This window comes from Astyanax mexicanus, chromosome 8 (genome assembly GCF_023375975.1).
Source record: "Astyanax mexicanus isolate ESR-SI-001 chromosome 8, AstMex3_surface, whole genome shotgun sequence".
Classification (NCBI taxonomy): domain Eukaryota; kingdom Metazoa; phylum Chordata; class Actinopteri; order Characiformes; family Acestrorhamphidae; genus Astyanax; species Astyanax mexicanus.
Window position 1 is genome coordinate 55,548,407 of NC_064415.1, and position 24,373 is coordinate 55,572,779.

General features: G+C 39.3%; 1 protein-coding gene across 1 annotated transcript in view; it reads right to left on the reverse strand.

Annotated features, from left to right (window-relative positions):
• ephb3a (eph receptor B3a) overlaps positions 1–21,870 on the reverse strand; it is a 59,117-nt gene extending 37,247 nt beyond the window's left edge. Inside the window, exons 1-4 of the mRNA XM_049482512.1 lie at positions 21,530–21,870; positions 8,700–8,764; positions 6,648–6,932; positions 5,317–5,704 (exon numbers count right to left, since the gene is read on the reverse strand). Coding sequence (XP_049338469.1) covers positions 5,317–5,704; positions 6,648–6,932; positions 8,700–8,764; positions 21,530–21,593 — 802 coding nt within the window. The 5' untranslated portion in view covers positions 21,594–21,870. The remainder of the gene's footprint in view (positions 1–5,316; positions 5,705–6,647; positions 6,933–8,699; positions 8,765–21,529) is intronic.
• Between the last annotated feature and the right edge of the window lie 2,503 nt (positions 21,871–24,373).

Below are 24,373 nucleotides of genomic sequence, written 5' to 3' on the forward strand. Positions count from 1 at the left end.
GGATAACTTTATGCTGCTTTACTCCTGGTGCTAAAATTCCAGCAGTTCAGTTTGATGGTTTGATGGCTTGTGATCATCCATCTTCCTCTTGATTATATTCCATTTTTAATAAAAAAAAATCATAATTTTTAAGTGGTCTCTTATTTTCATATATTTTTTTTCATAGCTGTATGTGTGTGGAGAGTGGACACTGTGAGGAGCAGGAATGGACAGTGCTGGTGTTCCTGCAGGAGCTGAGCTACACCTGAGGAAATGGGCAGCTTCAGTATTCCAGCCATGATATATATTACTTCCTGGCTGAAAGAGAAAGTGTGAGGATAATAAGAAAGTGGAAAATCCGAGCAAGTGGCCCCTTAACACGCGTTCCGTTCCGCATTCAGATGGAGAGGGGGCGAACGAGACAGGAGACACAGAGAGAGACAGCGCGAGAGAGAGAGAGAGATAAACGCTAACAGCCCTGCCTGCATCCCTGGTGTGTGTGTGTGTTTCTGTGTTTGTGTGTGTGTGTGTGTGTGTGTGTGTGTTTGTGCCGTCCGTCAGCTCGCGGATTACAGCCTGAGAGGTGATAAAGGAAATTAGACTTCCCCTGCACCCCCCACCCCAACAATCCCTGTCCCGCGGCCGAGTGTCGGCCCCCGCAGGGAGTCGTTTATCAGTTCTTTAAGGTTCGCTCTTAACCTTGAGCGGCCATATGGAAACCAATGAAGCTCGGCGGCGCCGCCGCTCTCCCTCCTCGCGGGTTTCGGGCTTTAATGGCCCGATTTCTGCGGCGCCGGTCACATCCTTCTGGACACGCCTTCGAAATCTCTCTATTTCTGCTATTTGTCACATTTTAGAAGTAAAAAAAAGACATTAAAACTACACAATCACTCCCACCTGAGGAGTTGGCCTCCTGCCAAAAACAAGCAAGGCACCTGATTGGCTCAAACCCATTAACGAGGGGCACATTCTAATGATTAACAGCATTAACGAGGCTCACAGTTAAAACACACAGCAAGGATGATGTCATAACGAGGGGTTTAACGACTCGTTAGGTGGGACTTCAAACAGAAAACATTGTTTAGATTAAAAACGCTCTCTCTCTCTCTAAAATGAAGGAATTAATGTAAACAAGCTGTGCTCTGATTGGCTGTCCTGTTCGCATGCCCCAATCAAATACAGGTGGGGCTAAACAGCTATAGAAACCCAAGAAACCCCTAATTCCCTAGCAACCACATGGGATACCATAACACCCTCCAAGCAACAATCTCTTACTACCTTTCTATCCTCATCTTATTCTCTCTCTATCTCTTCTCCTTTCATCTTCTCCTCACTCTCTTTTTCTGTCCTCTTACACTACTCTCGCTCTCCTACCATCACATGCTCTCTTTTCCTCTCATACTACTCTCTCTCTCTCTCTCTCGCTCCTTCTTTTCTTCTTGCTCTTTCCCTCTTATTTACACTCTCTCTTCTTTCGGCAATCTCTCTTTCCTCTTCAATACTCTCTCTGTCACTCTATAATGCTCTCTTCCTGTTAAACACTTTTTTCACTTTCTCACATACCCTTTCCCTCTTTTATTCTCTTTTCTCCCTCTAGCAATCTCTCTTTTCCTCTTTCCCACCCTCTCTTCCTCTAGCAGTCTCTCTTTTCCTGTCCAGTACACGCTCACTTCCTCTCACACATTCTATTTCTTTCACACCCTCTCTCCTTTGTTGATTCTTTTTTCTTTTCTTTTCCTCTCGCATGCTCTCTCTACATCTTGCATTCTCTCTCCATTATGCTCTTTTCTCTTCCTTTAGCAATCTCTCTTTTCCTCTCCAATACACTCTTTCTTCCTCTCACTGGTTCTCTTTCCTTACTCACTCTTTTCCTCTTCCTCTCAAACTCTGCTGAATGCTCTCTCTGTCACTCTATCATGCTCTCTTCCTGTCAAACACTCTTTCATTCACTTTTTTTCTTACTTTACATGATTCTCTTCTCTTCCTCTAGCAATCTCTCTTTTCCTCTCACATACAATCTCGTGTGTTCTCTCAATCACACTCTCTCTGTTTTCCTCACTCACTCTTCCTCTCACCCACTCTCTCTTCCTCTAGCAATCTCTCTTTTCCTGTCTAGTACACGCTCACTTCCTCTCACAAATTCTTTCTTTAACACACTCTCTGTCATTCTGTCATCCTCTCTTCCAGTTGTACACTCTTTCTCTTTCCCTATTTCACATGCACTTTTCCTCTCTTATTCTCTTCCCGTCGTCTAGCAATCCCATCAATCGCACTCTCTCTGTTTTCCTCACTCACTCTTCCTCTCGCCCACTCTCTCTTCCTCTAGCGAACTCTTTTTTCCTTTCCAGTACACGCTTACTTCCTCTCACAAAACCTATCTCTCCTGTTGCTTCCTTTTTTTCTTTCCTCTTGCACTTTTTTTCTCTTCCTCTCGCATGCTCTCTTTACATCTTGCATTCTCTCTCTTTCTCACACTCTTTTCCTGTTGAATGCTCCCTCTCTCCCTTTGTTGCACTTGTAGTGTAACAGTCTATTATCTTAATTGAACGCTCATCCAGGTTGTAAAATTGCTTGTAAAACTGCCAATAGAATAGGAATCTCTGGACCAGATAAACATAAACCTATTGGCACTGCACCTAGGACCAGATTTAGTGCAATAACGCTGTTTTTTCACGCTGTTTTTTTTCATGCATCTTGGCATCATGTTCTCCTCCACCAGTCTTACACACTGCTTTTGGTTAACTTTATGCTGCTTTACTCCTGGTGCAAAAAAATCAAGCAGTTCAGTTTGGTGGTTTGATGGCTTGTGATCATCCATCTTCCTCTTGATTATTATATTACAGAGGTTTTAAATTTGGTAAAATCAAAGAAACTCATAATTTTTAAGTGATCTCATTTTTTTTCAGAGCTGCATTTGTGTACATTTGACTGATCTCACTCGGCTGTCCGTCCCCTCCCTACTTAACTACCTCTTTCTTTGTCTTTCTTTGTTTGTCCCTCTGAGTGCCCCTTCTCTATCTAGATCTGGATCTCTCTCTCTCTCTTTCTCTCTTTTTTGCTCACTCTCTCTCACTTTCTCTCTCTCTCCTCAGCTCACGAGCTGTGCACCCCCTCCTCTTCTCTGCAGCACCATCCGTCTCCACTCTATCGCTCTGTTAGGACCCTATCAGATCTGTCAGGAGCGGCTCTCGGGCTGCTAGCTTTGTTCTGTGATGCTAACCGCAGCCCTCCGCCCATTTCTGATCTGCTTCTTCTCCTCTCTCTTCTTCAGGGGGGAAAATCAGCGCAGCTCCAGCTCGGAGCCGACGGCTTCGCATGAATCCCTCGCATTCCTCCGAACGAGGAGAGCTTTTAGAAATCCCCCTCGTTCCTACAATCCAACAACGCTAATTTGTACCGAGACATTCTCTCTCGAGTTTTTATGGAACTCACGGCTCACAGAGCCACCATCCAATTAGTCTCCTGAGGTTCAATCCTCTCAAACCATGAGGAACCAGATAATATGGCACATCACAATGTGTGGAGAATACGAGTGTTTAAAGCAGTTTCCAAATCTCAGAATGATGAACACAGCATGGAAAATACCTGGCCAGAAACAGTTCCCTGTTATCAAAACTAACATATGATATTCTAATATATATATACACACACAGGTGCATCTCAAAAAATGTGAATATCATTGAAACCTCACTTTATTTCAGTAATTCAGTTTAAAATGTGAAATATATAGATGTATTACACTCAGAGTGATCTATTTCAATCGTTTATTTCTTTTACTGTTGATGATTATGTCTTACAGCCAATAAAAACCCAAAAATCAGTGTCTCAGAAAATCAGATTATTGTATAACTAAGACCAGTTGGTACTTTTGGCAGTGTGGGCAGTGTTCCAAGTCCTGCTGGAAAATGAAATCCGCATCTCCATAAAAGTTGTCAGTAGTAGAGGGAAGCATGAAAGCATGAAGTGCTGTAAGATTTTGTGAGAAAACAAAACTGCACTGACTTTAGACTTGATAATAAAACACAGTGGATCAACACCAGCAGATGACAGACATGTCTCTCCAAACCATCACTGATCATCAGTAAATTTTACATTTTATTTAGAAATCAAGGGAGCAGAGTCTGGAGGAAGAGTGGAGAGACACACAGTCCAAACTGCTCGAGGTCTAGTGTGAAGTTTCCACCAATCAGTGATGGTTTGGAGAGACATGTCATCTGCTGGTGTTGATCCACTGTGTTTTATTATCAAGTCTAAAGTCAGTGCAGTTTTGTTTTCCTACAAAATCTGTTTCCCTCTGCTGACAACCTTTATAGAGATGCAGATTTTATTTTCCAGCAGGACTTGGCACATTGCCCACACTGCAAAATGTACCAATTGGTCTTATATAATATTCTAACTTTATAGGACCCTGATTTCTGAGAAATAAATTCTTAAATAGATTGCTCTCTGTGTGTAATACATCGATATAATATATGAGCTCCACATTTTGAACTGAATTACTGAAATAAAGTAACATTTCAATGATATATTTTGGAGATGCACCTGTAAACCTGCTAATGTACTGTTGTACTGTCTTCAGACATAAGAACTGACCACCTGTTCAGTCATCATTCCCACATAATGGAGTTTATGAGGCAGAGACCCAGTAAAAACATCATATATCAATCACTTCTGTGGTAAATTTAGATGCTTGATCTTAAAGGAGCAGTTTGCCAAAAAATCAATGAACATGATTGATCACTGACCTTAGATGCAATTAAACAGACAGGATATGTTTGGTATGTTTGGGCGTGTGCTTCTTTCACTCATAAATGGAGATGCTAAGCTAATGTTGCTAACAAACAACAGACTTTGATTATCACCAATTTTATCTCAATAAGCACAAACCTATAATTCAGTTAATTTAATTGCGAAAATAAATAAACAATTAATGGACACGTATATGTGGAGCTCCTTATCAACCCCATAATGTCACACTTTATAGCACCACTACTCATGTTAATAAAACTCTCTCAGCTGCTGTAAACCCCTCAAAGCTTTGAGTGCTGATGAGTGCTGCTGACAGTACAGCAAATAGATAAAACAGCTGGAGTCTAGCTTTATTCCCAAGATAGCACTGCCACTAATACTGCAGCAAAACACCCGCATTAAAAAAACCTGAAACCTGCTCCTTCATCTTAAAGGAAAACTTTCCACATGGATCGAAGTCACCAAACTTTTGATGGGCAGCGTCCGCCCTTGGCATCTCCTCTTTTCAATTTGTGACATCTGCCAGAAAACTGCTCAAAAGGCTTCGCTGGAAAAGCCGCTTAAGTAGGATAATACCCCGCCGCTTACCCTGACATTGGGTGTCTTTCTTGGCCGGCTCGAAGCCCGGCATGCAGGTGCAGGATCCCACGGGAACCATCCACTCGCCGTCTCCGTTGCAATAGAGCTTGAGGGGGACGGACACCTCCACCGCGTCGGGGACGCAGGCCCCCGCCGCGATCACCAGCGACGTGGCCTCCGCACCTGTGGCCGTCTCGGGGAAAACGGCAAAGCTGGCGATGGTGGTGGAGCACTTTTTGAAAAAGACCCTCGCAGATATGAGGGACATGCAGGCGCCCAGGTCCTGGAAGGCCAGATAAAAGCCGGCTTTGGAGAGTGGGCCGAAGCTCCGAACTTTGGTGTTGACGATCCCCGACTCCAGCAGGGAGAAACTTTCATCAGGAGCGATGGTGTCCACCTATAGCAAAAGGAGAACATGGTCATTCAGGGTTATGGCTTCAGAATGCCTTTCTATAGTACAGGAATTAACAGCTTGACCAAGGTGATTGACTATTAACAGTGGACAATGACCACCTTGACCAAGTTGCTTGATCAAAATGAGTAATTTGACCAAGTTGGTTGACCGGAATGACCAGCTTGACCAAGTTGGTTGACCGGAATGACCAGCTTGACCAAGTTGGTTGACCAGAATAACCATCTTAATCAAGCTGGTTGACCAAAATGAGCAATTTGACCAAGTTGGTTGACCAGAATGACCAGCTTAACAAACTTGGTTGACGAGAATGATCATTTTGACCAAGTTCGTTGACTGGAATGACAAGCTTGACCAAGTTGGTCGATCAGAATGATCAACTTGACCAAGTTGCTTGAGCAAAATGATTAGTTTGACCAAGTTGGTTGACCAGAATGAGCAATTTGACCAAGTTGGTTGACCAGAATGACTAGCTTGACCAAGTTGGTTGACCAGAATGATAATTTTGACCAAGTTGTTTGACCAGAATAACCATCTTGATTAAGCTGATTGACCAGAATGACCATCTTGACCAAGTTGGCCTACTGCAATGACGAGTATGACCAAGTTGGTTGACTGGAATGACCAGTTTGAACAAGTTGGTTGACCAGAACAACTAGCTTGGTCAAGATTATTGGCCAGAATGAAAAGCTTGCCCAGGCTGGTTGGTCAAGCTGATATGCTTCATTTAAATGGCCAGAATGACCCCTATTATGAGCTTGACCAAGCTATTTGACCAGCATAAGGTCAGCAGTCCAAACTAGCCTGGTCTTGACAAAACTAGTTAGCCAGGATGACCAGCTTGTTTTCTTTGACTAAATGTCCAGTCTTACGAAGGTGACCAGCAACCAATACCTGCTGCCTTCCCACCAAACTCGCTCATTCTCACCTTGACATAAGGATTCTCCCTCCACGGCGGACTGGTGGCCGTAGCCGTATCTCCATCAGACTCGTAGTAGAAAAGGTTGAAGGTTTCCTTGCAGGATCCAGGGATATTAGGGATGCTGGCGCAGTCCCGTACAGAGAACTTCAGCTCCACGTAAACGCGCAGGACGCCCCGCCGCGGGATGAAGTCCGTCCGCAGCCAGTTGTTCTGGTTGGGTTCAAGAACGTTGCACACCTGGTACGTCCGGATGGGGTTCATAAAGTCATCATAGCCACTGACCTCCTCCCACTGTGGAGAGAATCAATAAAAATATGTTGGATTGTTATTATTTGACAACATTAATATAAAGTAGCACAAATGATTACATCATAACAATCAATACTTATTTGGTTACACCATTTCGAAGCAGATGAACAATTCACATTGAGATGCCTTCATTAAATGTTCCTGAGCTTTTGGGAGAAAATGGCAACTCCAAAAAAAATGGAAAATTTACAGCGAATGCAGAAGAAAATTTCAGGCACGTTGAGAAAATGACTATTTTTTAAAACCTAAGAATTCAGAGGAAATTGTGTAATATGTTTATTATGTCAGGAATCAGTTTTTCCATAATGAAGAAGTATAATAATATTAATAGATATTATGAACGAAAAAAAATATTAAAAATCAATTTGAAAAATCGTAGTCTTCACAACACTGTTAAAGATAGATAAAGATAGTCTGATGAAGTATAATTATGTGTAAATTAGTATGTGTAAATGATAATAATCAGGAAAATGTATTATTATAAATAGTATATTTCATTATTTGTTTTTTTTATAACGGAGTTTAGTACAGAGATTAATTAGTAGTCGACTAATCTGATGATTATTTTTCCGATTAGCCAATTAGTCACAGATTATTTCTGCCATCTCAAAAAACGTGTGAAACAGCTGAGCATGAGGTTTAAATAGCATTTAAATATCTGAATGTTGTCTAAACATGGAAAGCACTGATTTTTAGTGATTAAATATGTAGTCTGTTGTGTTTGGGCACTTTTGGAGACACAAACTCCCAAAAGTCTCCAATTGCGCTTTTTTGTCCCCAGTACTTTGTGTTACAAATTAATTGACGATTAGTCGACAATGAAATTTGTAGTCGACAAATTTAAATAATCGTCATTGGCGATTATATCGACTAATCGTTGCAGCCCTATTCTCCCTCTGGCTACCAACAAGAAAAGTTTGGACACCTTTGCCTTATATATTATTACATGATCTAAATAATTACCTACATAATTAATTAGTACAAAACTGGGTCATTAAGGGTGTAAGATCTACTAGTTGCGCCCGCGGCTCGAGCCAGTCTCTTTTCGGACCCGACGGCTCCTCCGTCGGCTGTTCCAGTAGACACGTAGATGCGTTTTCCAAGGTGACATTTGGGTCGAAGAACTTTGCACGACACAATTAAGAAGCGGCGCGGCGCGAGGGGAAGCATGTGTTTATCTCGGGTTGCGCCGGAGCACATTACTTATGATGATGTATGGCTTTCGAGATGCCAGACATCGAGCACCAGCCAGCAGAGAGAGGACCGGACTGCTTAAGATTGTTGCCATGGCAACCCCACCGTTTCCATTGACTGGGTCCGCTTGCACATTCCAAAGACGAATCGTACTACGGGAGCGGGGCGGCGGGCGGAGGAGGAGGGTGGAGGTGGGGAGGATGGTGATGTGGGGAGTTGGGGGGGTTGGTAGTAGGGGTGGCGGTGGGTCTGTCAAGCTTAAGGTCAAAATTTGTGGTGGTTAATTTCTTTACCGGTCACACGGGTGAAATAAAGTGCCGGGCGCAATTCAGATATGGAAACATTTTCAGGAATGGAAGCCGCCTCGGGGAGGAAAACCATTCATCAGACCGGGCTATTTCCATTTGTCTTGCTATTGTAGAGGCAGATGTGCGTGCAGACCCACATTCAACAGTAGACCCCACCCCCCTACCTCACACACACACTCTCTCAGACACACACACTCTCAAACACACACACACACACATTTAGAAACAGATATGTAGGCCTACTCACCCCACTTTCTGGATAGGTGGTCCACGCCAGCTCGGTTGTGGCCCACTTGCTGTCCATAAGTGTCTCTGCAAACCAAAGATAATCAATGAATCCGTTATAAACTCAGCAGAACATCATTTTATTTATCACAAACCCAGCCCTCAGCCCTGTTCGCTAATTAGCATTCCCTGTACTGTCGGCTGGGCGCTAATCGCTGTTTTTGTGGCGGCTAGTAGATAAGGTAGCTTTCCTTCTTTTCTTTTTTTTTACATGTGTGGCTGTTGCTGCAAAAAAATGAGTAAAGAAAGAAAGAAAACTCAGCCCTGTTGCTTTCCTTGAGGAGAAAAAAAACGCTGCCCCTACAGGGGCTTGTTTTGTACCCCGAGGATGTTTGCAGTTCTCCAAATGTACCCAATCAGCAGAGCAAAATGGTGAGAGCTAGCCTAGCGCAGAGAGCTGCGCACTGGATAATGTATTATTCACTTTGTTGGGTCGACACTTAGCAAGGCCGGCCGCTCTCGATTTCAAATTAATGTGATCATGAAATATTCAGAGCGTCGAGTCCGTCGACTTGGCCGATTAGCATGCGGGAAATACAGAGACGCCGCCTTTGCTGTAATAGAGCGCTGGGTTTTTATCCATACCCAATTTTTCCTGCAGTTTAGCAGAGCCAATTAACCCATCCACTCACTAGGACTCACCCTATCACATGCTATACTCATCACCAGCATATCCCTCAACACTGTATGAGAGAGTAAGGATGAGACAGACATGTGAAGTCAGCCACCGTCTCTTTTTTCTAACACTGCCAATAAACGTCAACAGCAATGCAGCATTTCCCCCGCATTCAGAGGAAAGCGCCAGATCCCCAGCTCTGATACAACAGCCTACAGATGCCTGCGCCAACCAGCATCACAGTGGGAACAAGTGGAATGAAGAGAGATGGCATGACCTGAGCCTCATATTTGAAACAGATCAACAACTCTGCTGACTGACTAAACTACAGCCTCAAAAACATGGTGGAGGTAGTTTCAAACGCTGTGAGAGAAATCCATATAGTCGCTGTCCAATAAAAAACAAGTATCTCCAAAACAGCAACTTTACAGGAGAGAGAAAAAAACCTTCTAAACTTTCAATGGAAGTCAATGTAAAAACTATTTATTTCAGGTCATTTTGGAGAAATTCTATTGGTCCATTCATCAAGACATTGGATAGCGACGATATATATTTGAAACGGCTTAATATTTGAACACTTAGGGCAAAATAACACACATAAATCAAATAAATTACAATTCTGCTTCAAATGTTTCCAATCAGCAGAGGAAAATTAAGAAAAAAACTAACAAAAAAAATTGAGCAATGTGCTTGATTGGTTTAATTGAATTATTCACTTTGTTTGATCACTTTGTTTGATCACTTTGTTTGGCAAATTAATGAATTAATGTGACAGATAAAATACTCAAAGCATTAATTTGGAGATCGGCACAAGTAAACATGCAGTATAGTATAAATCAACTCAACTTAAATCAACTCTAGGTGGCTGTAGTACAGCACTGATTAGAAACAAATCAAAGAAAACCAAACTCACAGCGAACGTACAGCCTATAAACATGGTGGAGGTAGTTTCACACACTTTTAGAACTACAATTCTCTAACGAAATGGGGAGAAAACGGCATACCCCTAAATATACACGTAAAAAAGTTCAATATTTGCACATTTTGGGCACAGATAGCATAAATAACATTGAAATCTGTTTAAAATGTAAACGATAAGCAGAGCAAAATGGCGAGCGCGAGACGAGCGCAACAGCCGCATGCTTGACTTGATAATGTATTATTCACTTTGTTGGGTCAACACTGCCGAGGCCAGCCGCTCTCGACTACGAATTAATGTGACGGGCATGAAATATTCAGAGCGTCGACTTGGCCGATTAGCGCGCGGGAATATACAGTAGAGGCAGCGCAGTCGCGCACGCTCGCGCACCCTCTCGCACCCTCGCGCACTGTTTATGCGTGCCATATAGCTCCCGTTTATGGCAGTGTAAATTACATGTAGAGAGAGACAGAAAGAGAAAGAGAGAGAAAGAGAAAGAGGCACTGGGTGAATTTAAGAGCATCTCTCTACGTGAAATATTCATATAATTAGAGAGAAGTTGCTTTGATGCTTTGATCAATTCCTTATGACCGTGCTCGCTCTTTTTCTCCAGGCGCTCTGCAATTTGTGCGCTCTCCTCGCGCCGGGGTGCACAGTGTCACTGCGAGTTCCCCCGCCAGCACCAAAGACTGAGATTCCACTGTACGTATATAATACAACTCAACACACCATTTAAACACCTACACGACTCTTTGTCTGGTAAAGTGCTTATTCTCTGGATGTGACAAGAACTTACGAACTTAAGACTTAAGAATTTACATATCACTATTTATTTAGCCTTACATACTAACATAATGGAGCCACGCCTCTTTCACACTGCAGTTCTTTTCCACTAGATCTTCTGCTTTCTAAATAAAGCACAGAGCAGCCATAATAATCGAAAAAAAACTGTATTTCAGGGACGTACGGAGGAAAAAGTGCTGTAAATTCTCTTTTATGAAGGCTTTAAATAATGTGCTGTTATTATATATAGAACTATGACCACTTGCTAGATCTGTCACAATAATTACATTATCGATTTATAATACTAGGAGTGAGCCATATCGCATCCTACGCAATAACATCGCCAACATTTTTGAATAATAACGATATTATTTGAATAATAGCAATATTATACCCTGAAATACCGTGCTATAGCACACACCCCTAATTATCACATCAGGGTAATACTTTTTTACTGTTTTTAGCAAAAGAAAAAGTCACACTGTTCTCATTTCCCATTATATATCTACTAGAGACAGATTATATCAGTCCAGTATCATTAATTTTATTTAATCCTGAATATATGGAGATATGTAGAGCGCATTATTAGTATCATGACATTCTGGATGGTTGACTTTTGTTACAATTCTGATAACATTCTTGTATTTTTTTATATCTTAGTTAGGGGTGTGCCATATCATATCATATGCAATAATAAAATGTAATAAATGTAATAATTTTTTGTAATTCAGTGTTTTGTCATATCACCAAGAGTATCGTTATCGCGAAAAAAACATGAAATATCATGATATTATCTTAGGGCCATATCGCCCACCCCTATATCATATATATATACAATAAATGAAAATGACCTCAACAATATATTATAATCGTGATACCTATTGCCTATTGTGTTTATTTGTTGTATTGAATGTTTGTTCACATGTGTAACCGTGAACAGTATTTAAGCCAATCCTGCTTCAAAAACTGCCCAATTCTTTTTTGCACACAGTGTGAACGAACTGCAGAATGTTAAGAAATAAATATATCAGCTTTTTTACACTATTCTGTTACCATTATATCAGTGGCATTTAAAATAACAAAAATATTGTGTATCGCAATAATTTCTGGGACGATATATCGTCCACAAAAAAGGACTATCTATATGCTTAAATGCTTATTTTTTTAAGTGGTTTCTCTTTGGAGCACATCTTGTTGGTTCTTCATAAAAAGAAAAAAAAAAGTTCTGTTAAGCACCTGTTTAGAGTACTCTACCTCAGGGGTTCTCAGCTGTGGTAACTGATCTCAGTCAGAGACCCACATTTTCTCATGGTCATTAAGTCTCGACCCACTTTTATAGAATACAAATGACACAAATTTCTTTGTAAAAATAGCTTCAAAACCCATTTAAATATACACATGCATGCAAAGTGAATTTAAAATATTTTTTTAGTTAATTTTTTAAAATGTATTTATATTTTGCAAGCTTTCCATGACCCCCTTTTGGGTCCCGAACCACCAGTTGTGTAGCGTAGTTTTGGTCACAACATGCCACACAGCATTTTAACAGTACTATATAACATTAAAGCCATATTGAGACTACAAAAAAAAGCCACGGTACATCACATGGCGTGGAAGAGGAAACTGATGAAACTGAATAAGCTGATCCTAAGCTAGATTGGTGATGCTAACCCTATTTAGCTTGCTCCCAAACCCTGCACATCCTGGCTGTTAGCATTGTGGCTAACCAGAGCCTAGCTGCTTTGTTTGTTAGCATTATGGCTCCAGCCTAGCCAAGATTCGGCTAGCTTTGGGTGCACCCTTTGCTCACACTGATGTGCAAAACACAAACACCTTGTCTTGCTTGGTCTTGTCAATGTACAGAAGTTTTGCCAATTGAATAGGACTCTCTCAAGCACATAGGAGACAAGAAAGTGTATCTTATCTTAGATAAACCCAAATCTGTTGGCATTATACCAAATGCTACAGTGGGCTAGAGGGGTGGTGAGGTGGTAATCATTTAACTAATACTCTAATACTCTTGATTAAAAAAAAACAAAAACAAATAATTAGCAGGTGCTTCAGCAGTAATTTTGTTAATATAGTGTATATTGTCGCTGTAAAAAACTCAATTTTTGTCGATTTTTAGTTTACTATATAATTTGAACAGTCAAACTGTCCCTTACACTGTGCCAAAATGTTTTGATAAACGGACCAATAGAAACTCGTCAAAATTACCTGAAATAAACTCTTTTTACATAGACTTCCATTGAAAGTTTACAAGGTTTTTCCTCTCTCCTGTAAAGTCACTGTTTTGGAGATAAGTGTTTTTCTTTGGACAGCGACGATATGATATCACATGTTGCAGATGCTTTCCGTGAGATGGTCTGTTAAATTCCTTTGGGGTTGAGCTGTTTGTAAGCAGAAGTAAGAAGTAATCCGTGCACTGGTGGAGAAGATCAGCAAAGCGGATGCTAACCGAAGCACGCTAAACATTGTAATAGCATTCATTATTCATACGTGGAGTTACTAATGCATGAGTAACTGGAAGTCTAGCGTGTCTTGCTAACAAGCAGTGAGATAAAGAGGGTGTAAGTAGGCCTACTGTAACTTAAAGGAACTTAAACAACCGCAGCCGAGCCAGACTCATTAAAGCACACTATAAAACTGAATTAGTTTACCTTACTTAAAAAAAGCACTGAAACCAGCTGCCTTAATAAAAAATTTATGTTGCATTAACCAATGCTTTTTACTTTAGCGTATTTTACAGACTGTAAGGCACATCGGATTATAAGATAATAGGACGCACATTATAACTTAAAAAAAAATATTTTATTTCTTATAATATTATAATACTGTCAATATTTCACTGGCATTAAATATAAAGCTCTGTAAAAAAATAAGAGAGCACTTCAGTTTCTGAACTTTTTTCAGTTTCTCTGATTTTGCTATTTATAGGTATATTTTTGAGTAAAATGAACCTTTCTCCAAAATTCTATATAAGAATATTGTCATTTACAGCGTTTATTTGCAGAAAATGAGAAATAACAAAACGATGCAGAGCTTTCAGACCTCAAAAAATGCAAAGAAAACAAGTTCATATTCATTAAGTTTTAGGAGTTCAGAAGTCTGAAACATTTTTTTTCATGCATCTTGGCATCAGGTTCTCCTCCACCAGTCTTACACACTGCTTTTGGATAACTTTATGCTGCTTTAGTCCTGGTGCAAAAATTCAAGCAGTTCAGTTTGGTGGTTCCTCTTGATAATATTTCAGAGGTTTTCAATTTGGTAAAATCAAAAATGATTTTTTTTTTTTCAAAATGGAAAAGAAGCATGCTTTTTTTTTTATTAAGCAGTAATAAACCTGCAATATTTAATGAAATGACAGGAGGTGCATGCTTTTTGATCTTGTACTTTTGTACATAAGAAGTTATTTGCACTCAAAACTATGATAAGAAGAGTAATTTTTTCGCTTGCAGTTAACTGGAATTGAAAAGCTACTAACGATAAAAGGCATTTGTTGGCAACTAAGTACGTTTGAGTTCATTTTACTCATTTATTCAAGTCATATCAGCTATTAGGATCTAGAGTGTGATCACGCATTTATTTTTCACACGTCTCTCTTACTAAGAAGCTCCTAACAGATGGGGCGAGTTGACTCTGGGGACGGAGGGTGCGGTTTTTACACTTGTCCCCCCCCTCCGGTCACTGGCTGGCTGCGGCCGCTGGACCTCCCGTGGATGTCTAACTAATGTGCTCTGTTGGGAAACCTGCATGAGAGCCTGGCCTTCTGACTCACTCCAGCATCCAGCATCGATTGAGCTCCGACACCGACACTGAAACTGATGAGGAATTGAGCTAACATGAGCCGAGGCGAGCGTGAGCCTGCCCGGAGATGAGCGAGACGAGGCTAGGCTAGCAGATAATGCTGCATTTGCATGCACTCATTACAAACACCAAGCCTGGAGATGCAGGAGAAATGCGATCACTGCCTGCAGACAAAGAGAAGAGGATCCTTCTTTGTTTAGGGGTCCAAGCACCAAACTAAAGCTAGCTTATAATTAGGGCTGCAACTATTAGTCGATATAATCGTCCAACAATTATTTAAATTTGTCGACTACAAATTTCATTGCTGACTAATCGTTAATTTGTAGCAGTACTGCATTACACAAAGTGCAGGAGACAGAAGCGCAATGGGAGATAAATGGCAAATGGTTTGCTCACACAGTTTAAAATCAATTTAGTTTGTGTCTCCAAAAGTGCCCAAACACAACAGATTACAGATTGAATCACTTAATATCAGTAATTTCCACGTTTAAACAACGTTCAGATATTTAAATGCCTTTTAAATCTAAATATAAATGTCATGCTGTTTCTATCGTTTTAAGATGGCAGAAATAATCGTTGACTAATCGACTAATCAAAAAAAATTATCGTCAGATTAGTTGACTACTAAATTAATCATTAGTTGCAGCTCTACTTATAATGCAACAGTTCTTGAGATATTTCTTGAGGACTTCTACTATTGTTTTGTAAGTGTGTGCATGAAAAAAAATAGTATTTTTATATATTATATCGTGAACTGAGCTGTTTTAGTTGATATTTAGGTGATATTTAGGGTATTCCTTATGTGTAGTAAGTAGAGCTGCACGATATATCGATTTAAGCATCGTCACTGCGATGTGCGCATGCGCAATAATCACATCGCAGGATGTGTGATGTCACTTAAGGCAATTAAATCAAACACGTCAGGTTGCAAATGTTTTGATTCTTGACACAAGAAGTACAGTAGATACACAGCGCTGTCTCTGTGTCTGTGTGAGTGACAGGCTGCTGCTGCCTGTGTGAGAAGCACGAGGGGGAGGGGGTGGAAGGAGTTCACACGAGATAACCGCACACATGGCCTCCATCCACATGGTTGGGCACGTGCTTGTAAACGTGAGCATGTGTGGAAAGCTGTGCTCCTCAGTTCAGCACAGTTTTGCAGTGCAGATATTTCCAGTTACAGCTGAATTTACGCTTTTAATCCCAGAAAAACAAACGCTCTTTTTCACTTTTTTAAAAGCAATTTAAATGCCTGATTAAAGGGCCCATTACTGTTGTTTTGCTGTTTTCCTCAGGTTTTGAGTTTAGCTCGGCGCTGATTCAGCGAGTGGGGGCGGGGCTTCTGATGACCTCACGGGGCCTGCATTGTTTACTATTGAGATATACTGTATATAGTTGAAAATGAATATTTGCAATGTTGAATTTTTCCAATATCTTTCAGCCCTAGTAGGAAGTGCAGACTTGATAAGTAAATCAAAATCACACATTTCCCATTGTGCCCTGGCACCTTCTATTTGCATACTGTGTGTGTCCTCCTGTCACTGTCACTCACCGTCAGTGTGTAGTCAGTCCCCAGTCTCCTCTTAAGTATGCATGCATGTGTTACGTAATGGTGGAGAGTCTGTTCTCAGTGCTAGAGGCAATAAGAGGAAATTAACCCTTTCTTAGCTGCTGAGAGTGACTGAAGGTTGGATAAAGGCTACAGTAGTAATTTGTGCATTAATGTATAGTTATATAAATGTTTCTGTCATTAAAAGTCTTAATGGGTTAGCTGGCTCTAACACATAGTATTTAATAAAAGCAGATACTATTAATTGAGAATCTGGGTGATGAGATGTGAATTTGAGTCTTACTACTTATAGTAGTTTAGAATAGCTTTTCCTTTATTTTTTTTACTCTACATATATTGCAATATTAGCAATACAGAATTGTTTCCCAGATTTCACTAGATTTTCTAAATTTACTGACAACCTGTGTACCAGTGTATTAAAGATTGGAGTAAAAGAAAATACAGGCCGGATATGTACTTATTACTTGATTCTAATCTGTGTATCTAGAAATATACTACAAATACTTGAGGTAGAAAAAAAGCATAACAATGCAGCTATCAATTAAATATTCATCGCTCTTTTAAAGACGAAATTGCATTATTATGCTATACTACTATCAATATTTCTTTGGCATTAAATATACAGCTCTGGCTTTTCTATTTATAGGTTTATGTCTGAGTAAAATGAACATTGTTGTTTTATTCTATAAACTACAGACAACATTTCTCCCAAATTCCCCCCAACAATATTGTAATTTAGAGCTTTTATTTGCAGAAAATGAGAAATAAAAAACAGATCTCAAATAATGCAAGTTCATATTCATAAAGTTTTAAGAGTTCAGAAATCAATATTTGGTGGAATAACCCTGGTTTTTAATCACAGTTTTCGTGCATCTTGGCATCATGTTTTCCTCCACCAGTCTTACACTCTGCTTTTGGATAACTTTATGCTGCTTTACTCCTGGTGCAAAATTTCAAGAAGCAGTTCAACTCATCATTTTAAGTGATCTCTTATTTCCCTTTTTATTAAACAGTAATAAACCTGCAATATTTAATTAAATGTCACATGATTTCATGTATTTTGATGAGAATAAGATGATGACATGTCGACCAGTCAGAAGAGAGCTTATTTACATAAATCAGTCTCACAAACTGCACACAAACAGCAAGGAATTAAAAAAACAGCCAGGTTTTGATTTATACATAAACATGATAAGTGGGTCTCAAAGGGAAGAAAATAATTAAAACAAATGTAAGAAGGCCACTTTAATGCCTACAAGGGTCCATGATGATAATGCGCTTAGCTAAAATTAGAATTTGCAATGCTGATGTCACAAAAGGCTCTGATATGAAAATGAGCCTCTTAGCCAATCAAGTGGGTTTCAAATTTATTTATGTATTAATATAACAGCCATTTATTTTGATGAACATTAATTCTGAAGAGCAATTGAGTTATGAAAATGTTTGCAATGTAGCTAATGTACTGTGGAAATATTCACGATTAGACCAGATTTAATTCTAAATGAATTATATGCAAATAGTTAAAAGATTTTATACTTATTTATATTCAGTTACTATTATGAATTTTTACCGTTAGCATGCTTTGTGGAGTCCCTATACAATTATTTTTAGATGCAAATAAAACCTCTGTCCACTCACAGTGCTTTAACCATGTGCTGTAAGTCAATTTAACCAATCAAAGCTCCAGATGATTCCTGATAAATTGCTTATGGAACAGCCAGCTTATTAATTTCTAATCAAAACTTAATGATGATCAATGGTTTAACACATTACAAGGCATATCATCATTTAAGTATAAACATAATCACAATGTAAAAAAGGTTTGTGTACACTAAACTCTTAAAATTAGGTGAGATTTCAATTCAGAATTAATAATAAGTCACCAGTATTAAAGGCTCTGAGAATAGCTGGATCAAAACTATGCATTAATTACTCATGTCCCGATCCTAATGCGAGAGATATGATAAATTAATTAGTAACTAACTAATTAAGAATCCCTCAGGGCTGTAGTTTAGGCCCTTTGGAATTACCAAAATCAGGACTGTATAAACTGTAAACATGAGTCAATAATTGAAGAGTGGACCTACATACAGTTTGTCAGTCATGAATTATGAGCTTGAAATATCAGTATCATTGAAAAATGTACATCTGTACATCTTTTTTAAAGAGTCACGGGAATGTTGTTAGTAGTGTTTTAAGCGAGTTCTGGAAACTAAACTTTTCCAAACTAGTAAAATGAACATTGTTGTTTCGTTCTATTTATTTCATTTATTTGCAGAAAATGAGAAATGAGTTTAAGAGTTCAGAAATCAATATTTGGTGGAATAATCCTGGTGGTTTTTAATCACAGTTTTCTTGCATTTGACATGTTCTCCTCCACCAGTCTTACACACTGCTTTTGGATAACTTTATGTCTTTACTCCTGGTGCAAAAATTCAAGCAGTTCAATTTGGTTTGATGGCTTGTGATCATCCAAATTATTATTCATATTTCAGAGGTTTTCAATTTGCTAAAATCAAAGAAACTCTTTAATTTTTAAGTGGTCTCTTATTTTTTACCAGAGCTGAAACACTCCTTATAACTTTGTAGCTAAACTGCTGTAGTCTGGCTTTATTTTTGTGAGTTTTCCCCAAAACAGCCCATGTTCCTTATATGGGCAGAACTGGAAGTACAGTGTATTATAGTGCTATAAAAAAGGCCACCCAGCCCCAGCAGAGGAAGCTGAGGTGCTTTGGTGTGAACTGCCAGCTACCCACAACACCTCCGTGACCGCCAAAGGTCATGGCAGGGGTCAGAGCCCCGAGTCTTTTAGCAGCTTGTCGCCTTTCTTACAGGTGAGACCTTGTATACGGCTGTAAAGGTGCCGTCCCTTTTGACGCTGACCCCCGTGTTCTTCTGTCGACGTCAGCCTACGGCCGGCCGGACAGACGCGGCCAATTAGCACCTGTAGTGGACGCGGTGACCGTCACACTCGGGCTGACATGAGAAGGGGGCTGGAGGGTGTGAAAGGGTGGCAATCCCTGCTTTGAAATTCAGCCTGGGTTTGAGGAGGGTGGCGAATCTGCTCATGTGAAGAAAAGCTGTTATGCTTGACCTATTTGTGACACGTCCAACATGTATGGCCTGCAGCAGCACTGCCGCACACTGACTGACTGACTGACTGACTGACCGGGTCCGTTTGTCCGTGTTCCTGCGTTTCACTGATGTGACTGATGTGGACGAGGAGAGAGGAGGGCAGACAGGTGACCACAATGAGACACCACCAACATGTAATCAGTGGACTCGACTGGACTGAACTGAACTGAACTGGGCAGGGTGGACGGATGCACGGACGCACGAATGGACGCAAGGCTGCGTTTCTGCAATTCTGCCATATTGGACAAAAGAATAACAACAGTTTATGTTTCACAACAGACCACTGGGAGACCTGGCTGTGCGGACAAGAAAACAAAAGCTCAATATTAACATTCCCAGATGAGGAGGACATTTCCACAGCAAATAACTGTTAACTAATTATCCAAACCCTCCCTTGAGGGATTCTGGCTCTAATGTCTACAATTATACTGTAGAAATGTGGGGTCATTTGTTACCTTAATTATGGCTAATTTTGCCTGCTGTGGCAAAAAAAAAAAAAAAACACAAGCACATTCCAACACAATGAAACCAAGCAGGACTGCAGGAGATGAGGAGCTCTTGGAGCAATGAAACAGAACAAAAACATACAAAAAACATCCATACAGCTACATGTTAGCTAATATTACGCCCATTCATTTATTTCATTATACAGTGAGCTAACTGTTTAATTGTCAGATTAAGCTATGAAGATATGAACTATATACCAAGACATACAGCTCAAAATATAGCTAGTTAGCATTTTCAGAAGAAAAAAAGAATGAGCTAGGCTGCGTTTATCCTTTTAAAAACTACACAAACCTCAACACTAGTCTCACTAGGTCATTTACTCCAGGAACAGACACAATGCCTTGTGTCATAGATGAAATAGATGAGAATATGGCTTTTATTGCTTGCTTCAGAAGGAAAGAACATGGGCTAGGCTGCGTTTATTGTTTTAAAACCTGCACAAACCCAAATACTACTCACACTAGTATAAATAGTGTACCCATATAGACCAAGCTGCATGCTGAGAATATAGATTTTAAGTCCATTATTTACTCCAAAAACAGACTGTAAGGATTGTGTATTTCACATTTAATAAAAACATAGACTTTGATGCACATATCCTTTAAAAACTACACAAAACCCCAAGAGTGGTTCATTATTTCCTCCAAAAACAAACACTATTCAGTTTGTACCAAACATAACCCTAGCTATATGCTGAGAATATGGCTTTTAAGGCTTTTCCTGAAGGTAAAACACGGGCTGGGCTGCGTTTATCCTTTTAAAAACTACACCAACCCCAACACTAGTCCATTATTTACTCAAGAAAAAGACTGTAAGGATTCTGTACCAGTGCATATGCTCTGAATGAGCCTTTTATGGCCTTTTCACATTAAAAAATCATAGGCTTGGATGCGCATATCCTTTAAAAACTCTACACAAAACCCCTAGTTCAAAACACTAGTCCATCATTTAACGTTAACGTTACTCCAAAAACAGACACAATGGATTGTGTCATAGATAAAATAGCTGAGAATATGGCTTTTATAGCTTTTTTCAGAAGGAAAAGCATAGGCTAGTCTGCGTTTATTAGGTTTATCGTTTTTAAAAATTACACAAAACCCCAACACTAGTCCATTATTTATTCCCAAACCATACGGTAAGGATAGTGTACCAATGTATATAAGCTCACATGAAGCCTATTATAGCTTTTTTCACATTAAAAATCACAGGTTTGGATGCGCATATGCTTTAAAAACTGCACAAAAACCCAACACTACTGCATTATTTACTCTAGAAACAGACAGCAAGGATTGTGCACCAATATATCGCTATATAAACTCAATATACGCTCAGAAAAAAGCTTTTAAGGCTTTTTCACAGGGAAAAGCATGGGCTGGGCTGCGCATACCCATACAAAAACTGCACAAAAGCCCACTACAGAACTGCAAACACGACCAGAACATCCCAGTCTGGACTTACCCTCCACGGCGGAGACCACAGGGACCAGAAGGCTGTATAAAAACAGCAAATAATCCATCGTCATGAGCCTTGGCTTTGCAACATGAAGAGCAGAGTTTGGGCGAAATCTCAGCCAGCACACACTTCTCTCAGCTTCACCGACGCCTCCGCGAGCCCACCAGACCCGGAGAACACGCTTTCAATTCGTATCCATTCCCACTAAATTCGCATTTTTCCTTTTTCATTCACTTAAACCCGGGGAGAGGAGGAGAAAGCGCCCGTTCCCAGTCCGCCAGTCCCCGTCCGCGACACTCAGGCATGTTTCTGCTGGACTGCTGCTGTAGCAAACCCTTCGCTACCAAGCGTTACCTTGTTTTCCGACCGTTTTCGCCACAACGCTTCGGATTGGCTGCGCGTATTCATCCTTAGCCAATCCGCGCACGGCTTTATGAATACTATTACCAACAAGAGGAGGGAGGGAGCACGAAGCCAATCAGTGCGCACTACACGGAACACGGCTAGCCAATCGTGTCGGGCGGTGGGCGGGACTAATTCGAAAAACGGGTGCGGAACGAAATTATAGCATTGGCTATTTAGTAGCTAAAGCAGCTGTTGCTTCATTTTTAAACTAATTTTATTTTTAGTTTCTTTTTAATTAAAACTACACCTATAAATTATTGAACTATGGAAGCCCATTCCCACCACCTAAAAAAAAAAGAAAAAAATCCATCACATTTTTCTTATTATTATTTTGAGATACTAAGTCATTATTTTGAGATAGCAAGTCTTTATTTTCAGATACTTTTCAAATAAATTATTATTTTGAGATAGCAGGAGTGTCTGCTTTTGGGAGAAAAAAAAAATAATGACTTACTATCACAAAATCATGAGATAGTATCTCAAAATAATGAGATAGCAGTTTACGTAATACAAAAAAGTGTGTTCTTTTTATTTTAGGTGGCGGGAATGGGCTTCCATATTGAACATGTAAAAAACAACAAAATTGTATTTAATTATTGATATAAGCTGTAGAATTATAAATACTTTTAAATACTAATAGAATAAAAATTATTGTTTAATACATATTAATTATACAGTTGCTTAAATATATACATACATACAGTCGTATCAGTAGTAGTCTCTACTCCTTATCTTTATTTAAATAAGGAGGGAGGGGGGAGCAAAGAGGTGAGAAAAAATAAGAGAGCAATAAACATCAACATCCCCAACCCCCACCCACCCCCATTTCATTTCCCACCCCCAATACATCCCCCCTCCCATCCCCCCTTAGCAACTTCAAGAAGTTTAAGAACCTGTAACTTCTAAAGCTGGAAAACTGTCCAATAGAATTAGACCATAAGATGTGATTTGAGGAATCTGAATTGAAACAATCCTAAAAACAAAAAATTATAAATTTCTGTATCATTTAATGAATTTATAACCCACCCCACCCCCTCCTGCAACCCCCCAGCAGTAAAACCTGCCCCTCCACTCCACTCCACTCCACACAACATCTGTGCAGCTCACATCTGTCTACTTTAAATTTTATTAAACAAAAAAAAAAGACTTATTGCACAAAAGTTATTTAAAATTTATTTAAATTCAGAAATATGGATTAAATCTCATAACTAACTCTCCTTACTCCTCCCTCAATTTCTCACTCTCACTCACATACAAAGGCATCAAAACTACCCTCAGATATTATAATAGTCTAAAACTATTAATTAATTACAGTACACTATTAACTTTGTCTCCTTCCCAAAAAGTATAGTGCAATACAAAGGAAAAAAAACAGCATTTAATTTGTGTAGTTGGTATAATTAATGTATCCTTGCATGAAACGATGTTTTGTATGAAACTGAACAATCTTGTAAAACTCGTAACTCTGAATGTGAGTCCCATAAATAATCTTTTTATAAGATGCAATCAAAAGTGCATACTTTACAGATTCATTATATATATATATATATATATATATATATATATATATATATATATATATATATATATATATATATATATATATATATATATTTGTACCATATTTTTGCATCCTGTATAATTTTAACAGTATTAATAAGGACATTAATATAATGTCTGGTCAGTTTGTGGATTCCAGATGGTTAATTCCATTTCCATTTCTAATTCTTTTTCTCTCTACAGCAGTAAAACCTGAGCTGATGTAGTGAATAAACTCCAGGGTGGGAGTTTGGTTGGGGGGGTGTTGACTGTAAGCTCTGTCCCGCAGCGCCCCCTTCAGGCTGTTTTCTGTTGATGTGCTGTGAGAGACAGTAACCACAGGAGGCCATGTTTGTGTACTCACACCACACAGCTCTGTGTCTGCGATGCATCTTTTTTCATTTTTTCATTCCACCTTAAATGGTGATGCAGTTAGGAAGCATCTTTTAACCCCTTAGTACCCGGCCTTATTTCTGAGTTTGAATTTTTACAGCTCTCATTTACTGCATAGTAATAGCTATACTAATTCTACTAATTATGAATTAAGCCATTTATTAAAGTAATTAATTAATACCTAATATTTTGTACCTTGCTAATTCATCAGTGCAAAATAATTACTCAGTACCTAGCTACTAATTTTGAATAATCACTAAATAAGCACCTGCCTATTAATGAATAAGTATAAGTCGTTCGGTTTTTGTAGATTATTTGATACTTATAATTAATTAGTATCTACTTTATATTTAATAAAAACTACTTACTAATTATTCAGCACAATAGTTACTGTTAAAGTATCAAATAATATTCAGTATCAAATAATTATTTAGTACTTACATGGTAATTATATTGTACATACATTTTTTTTTACAAAATATCTTCTAATTATTCACTAAACAGTAATACACT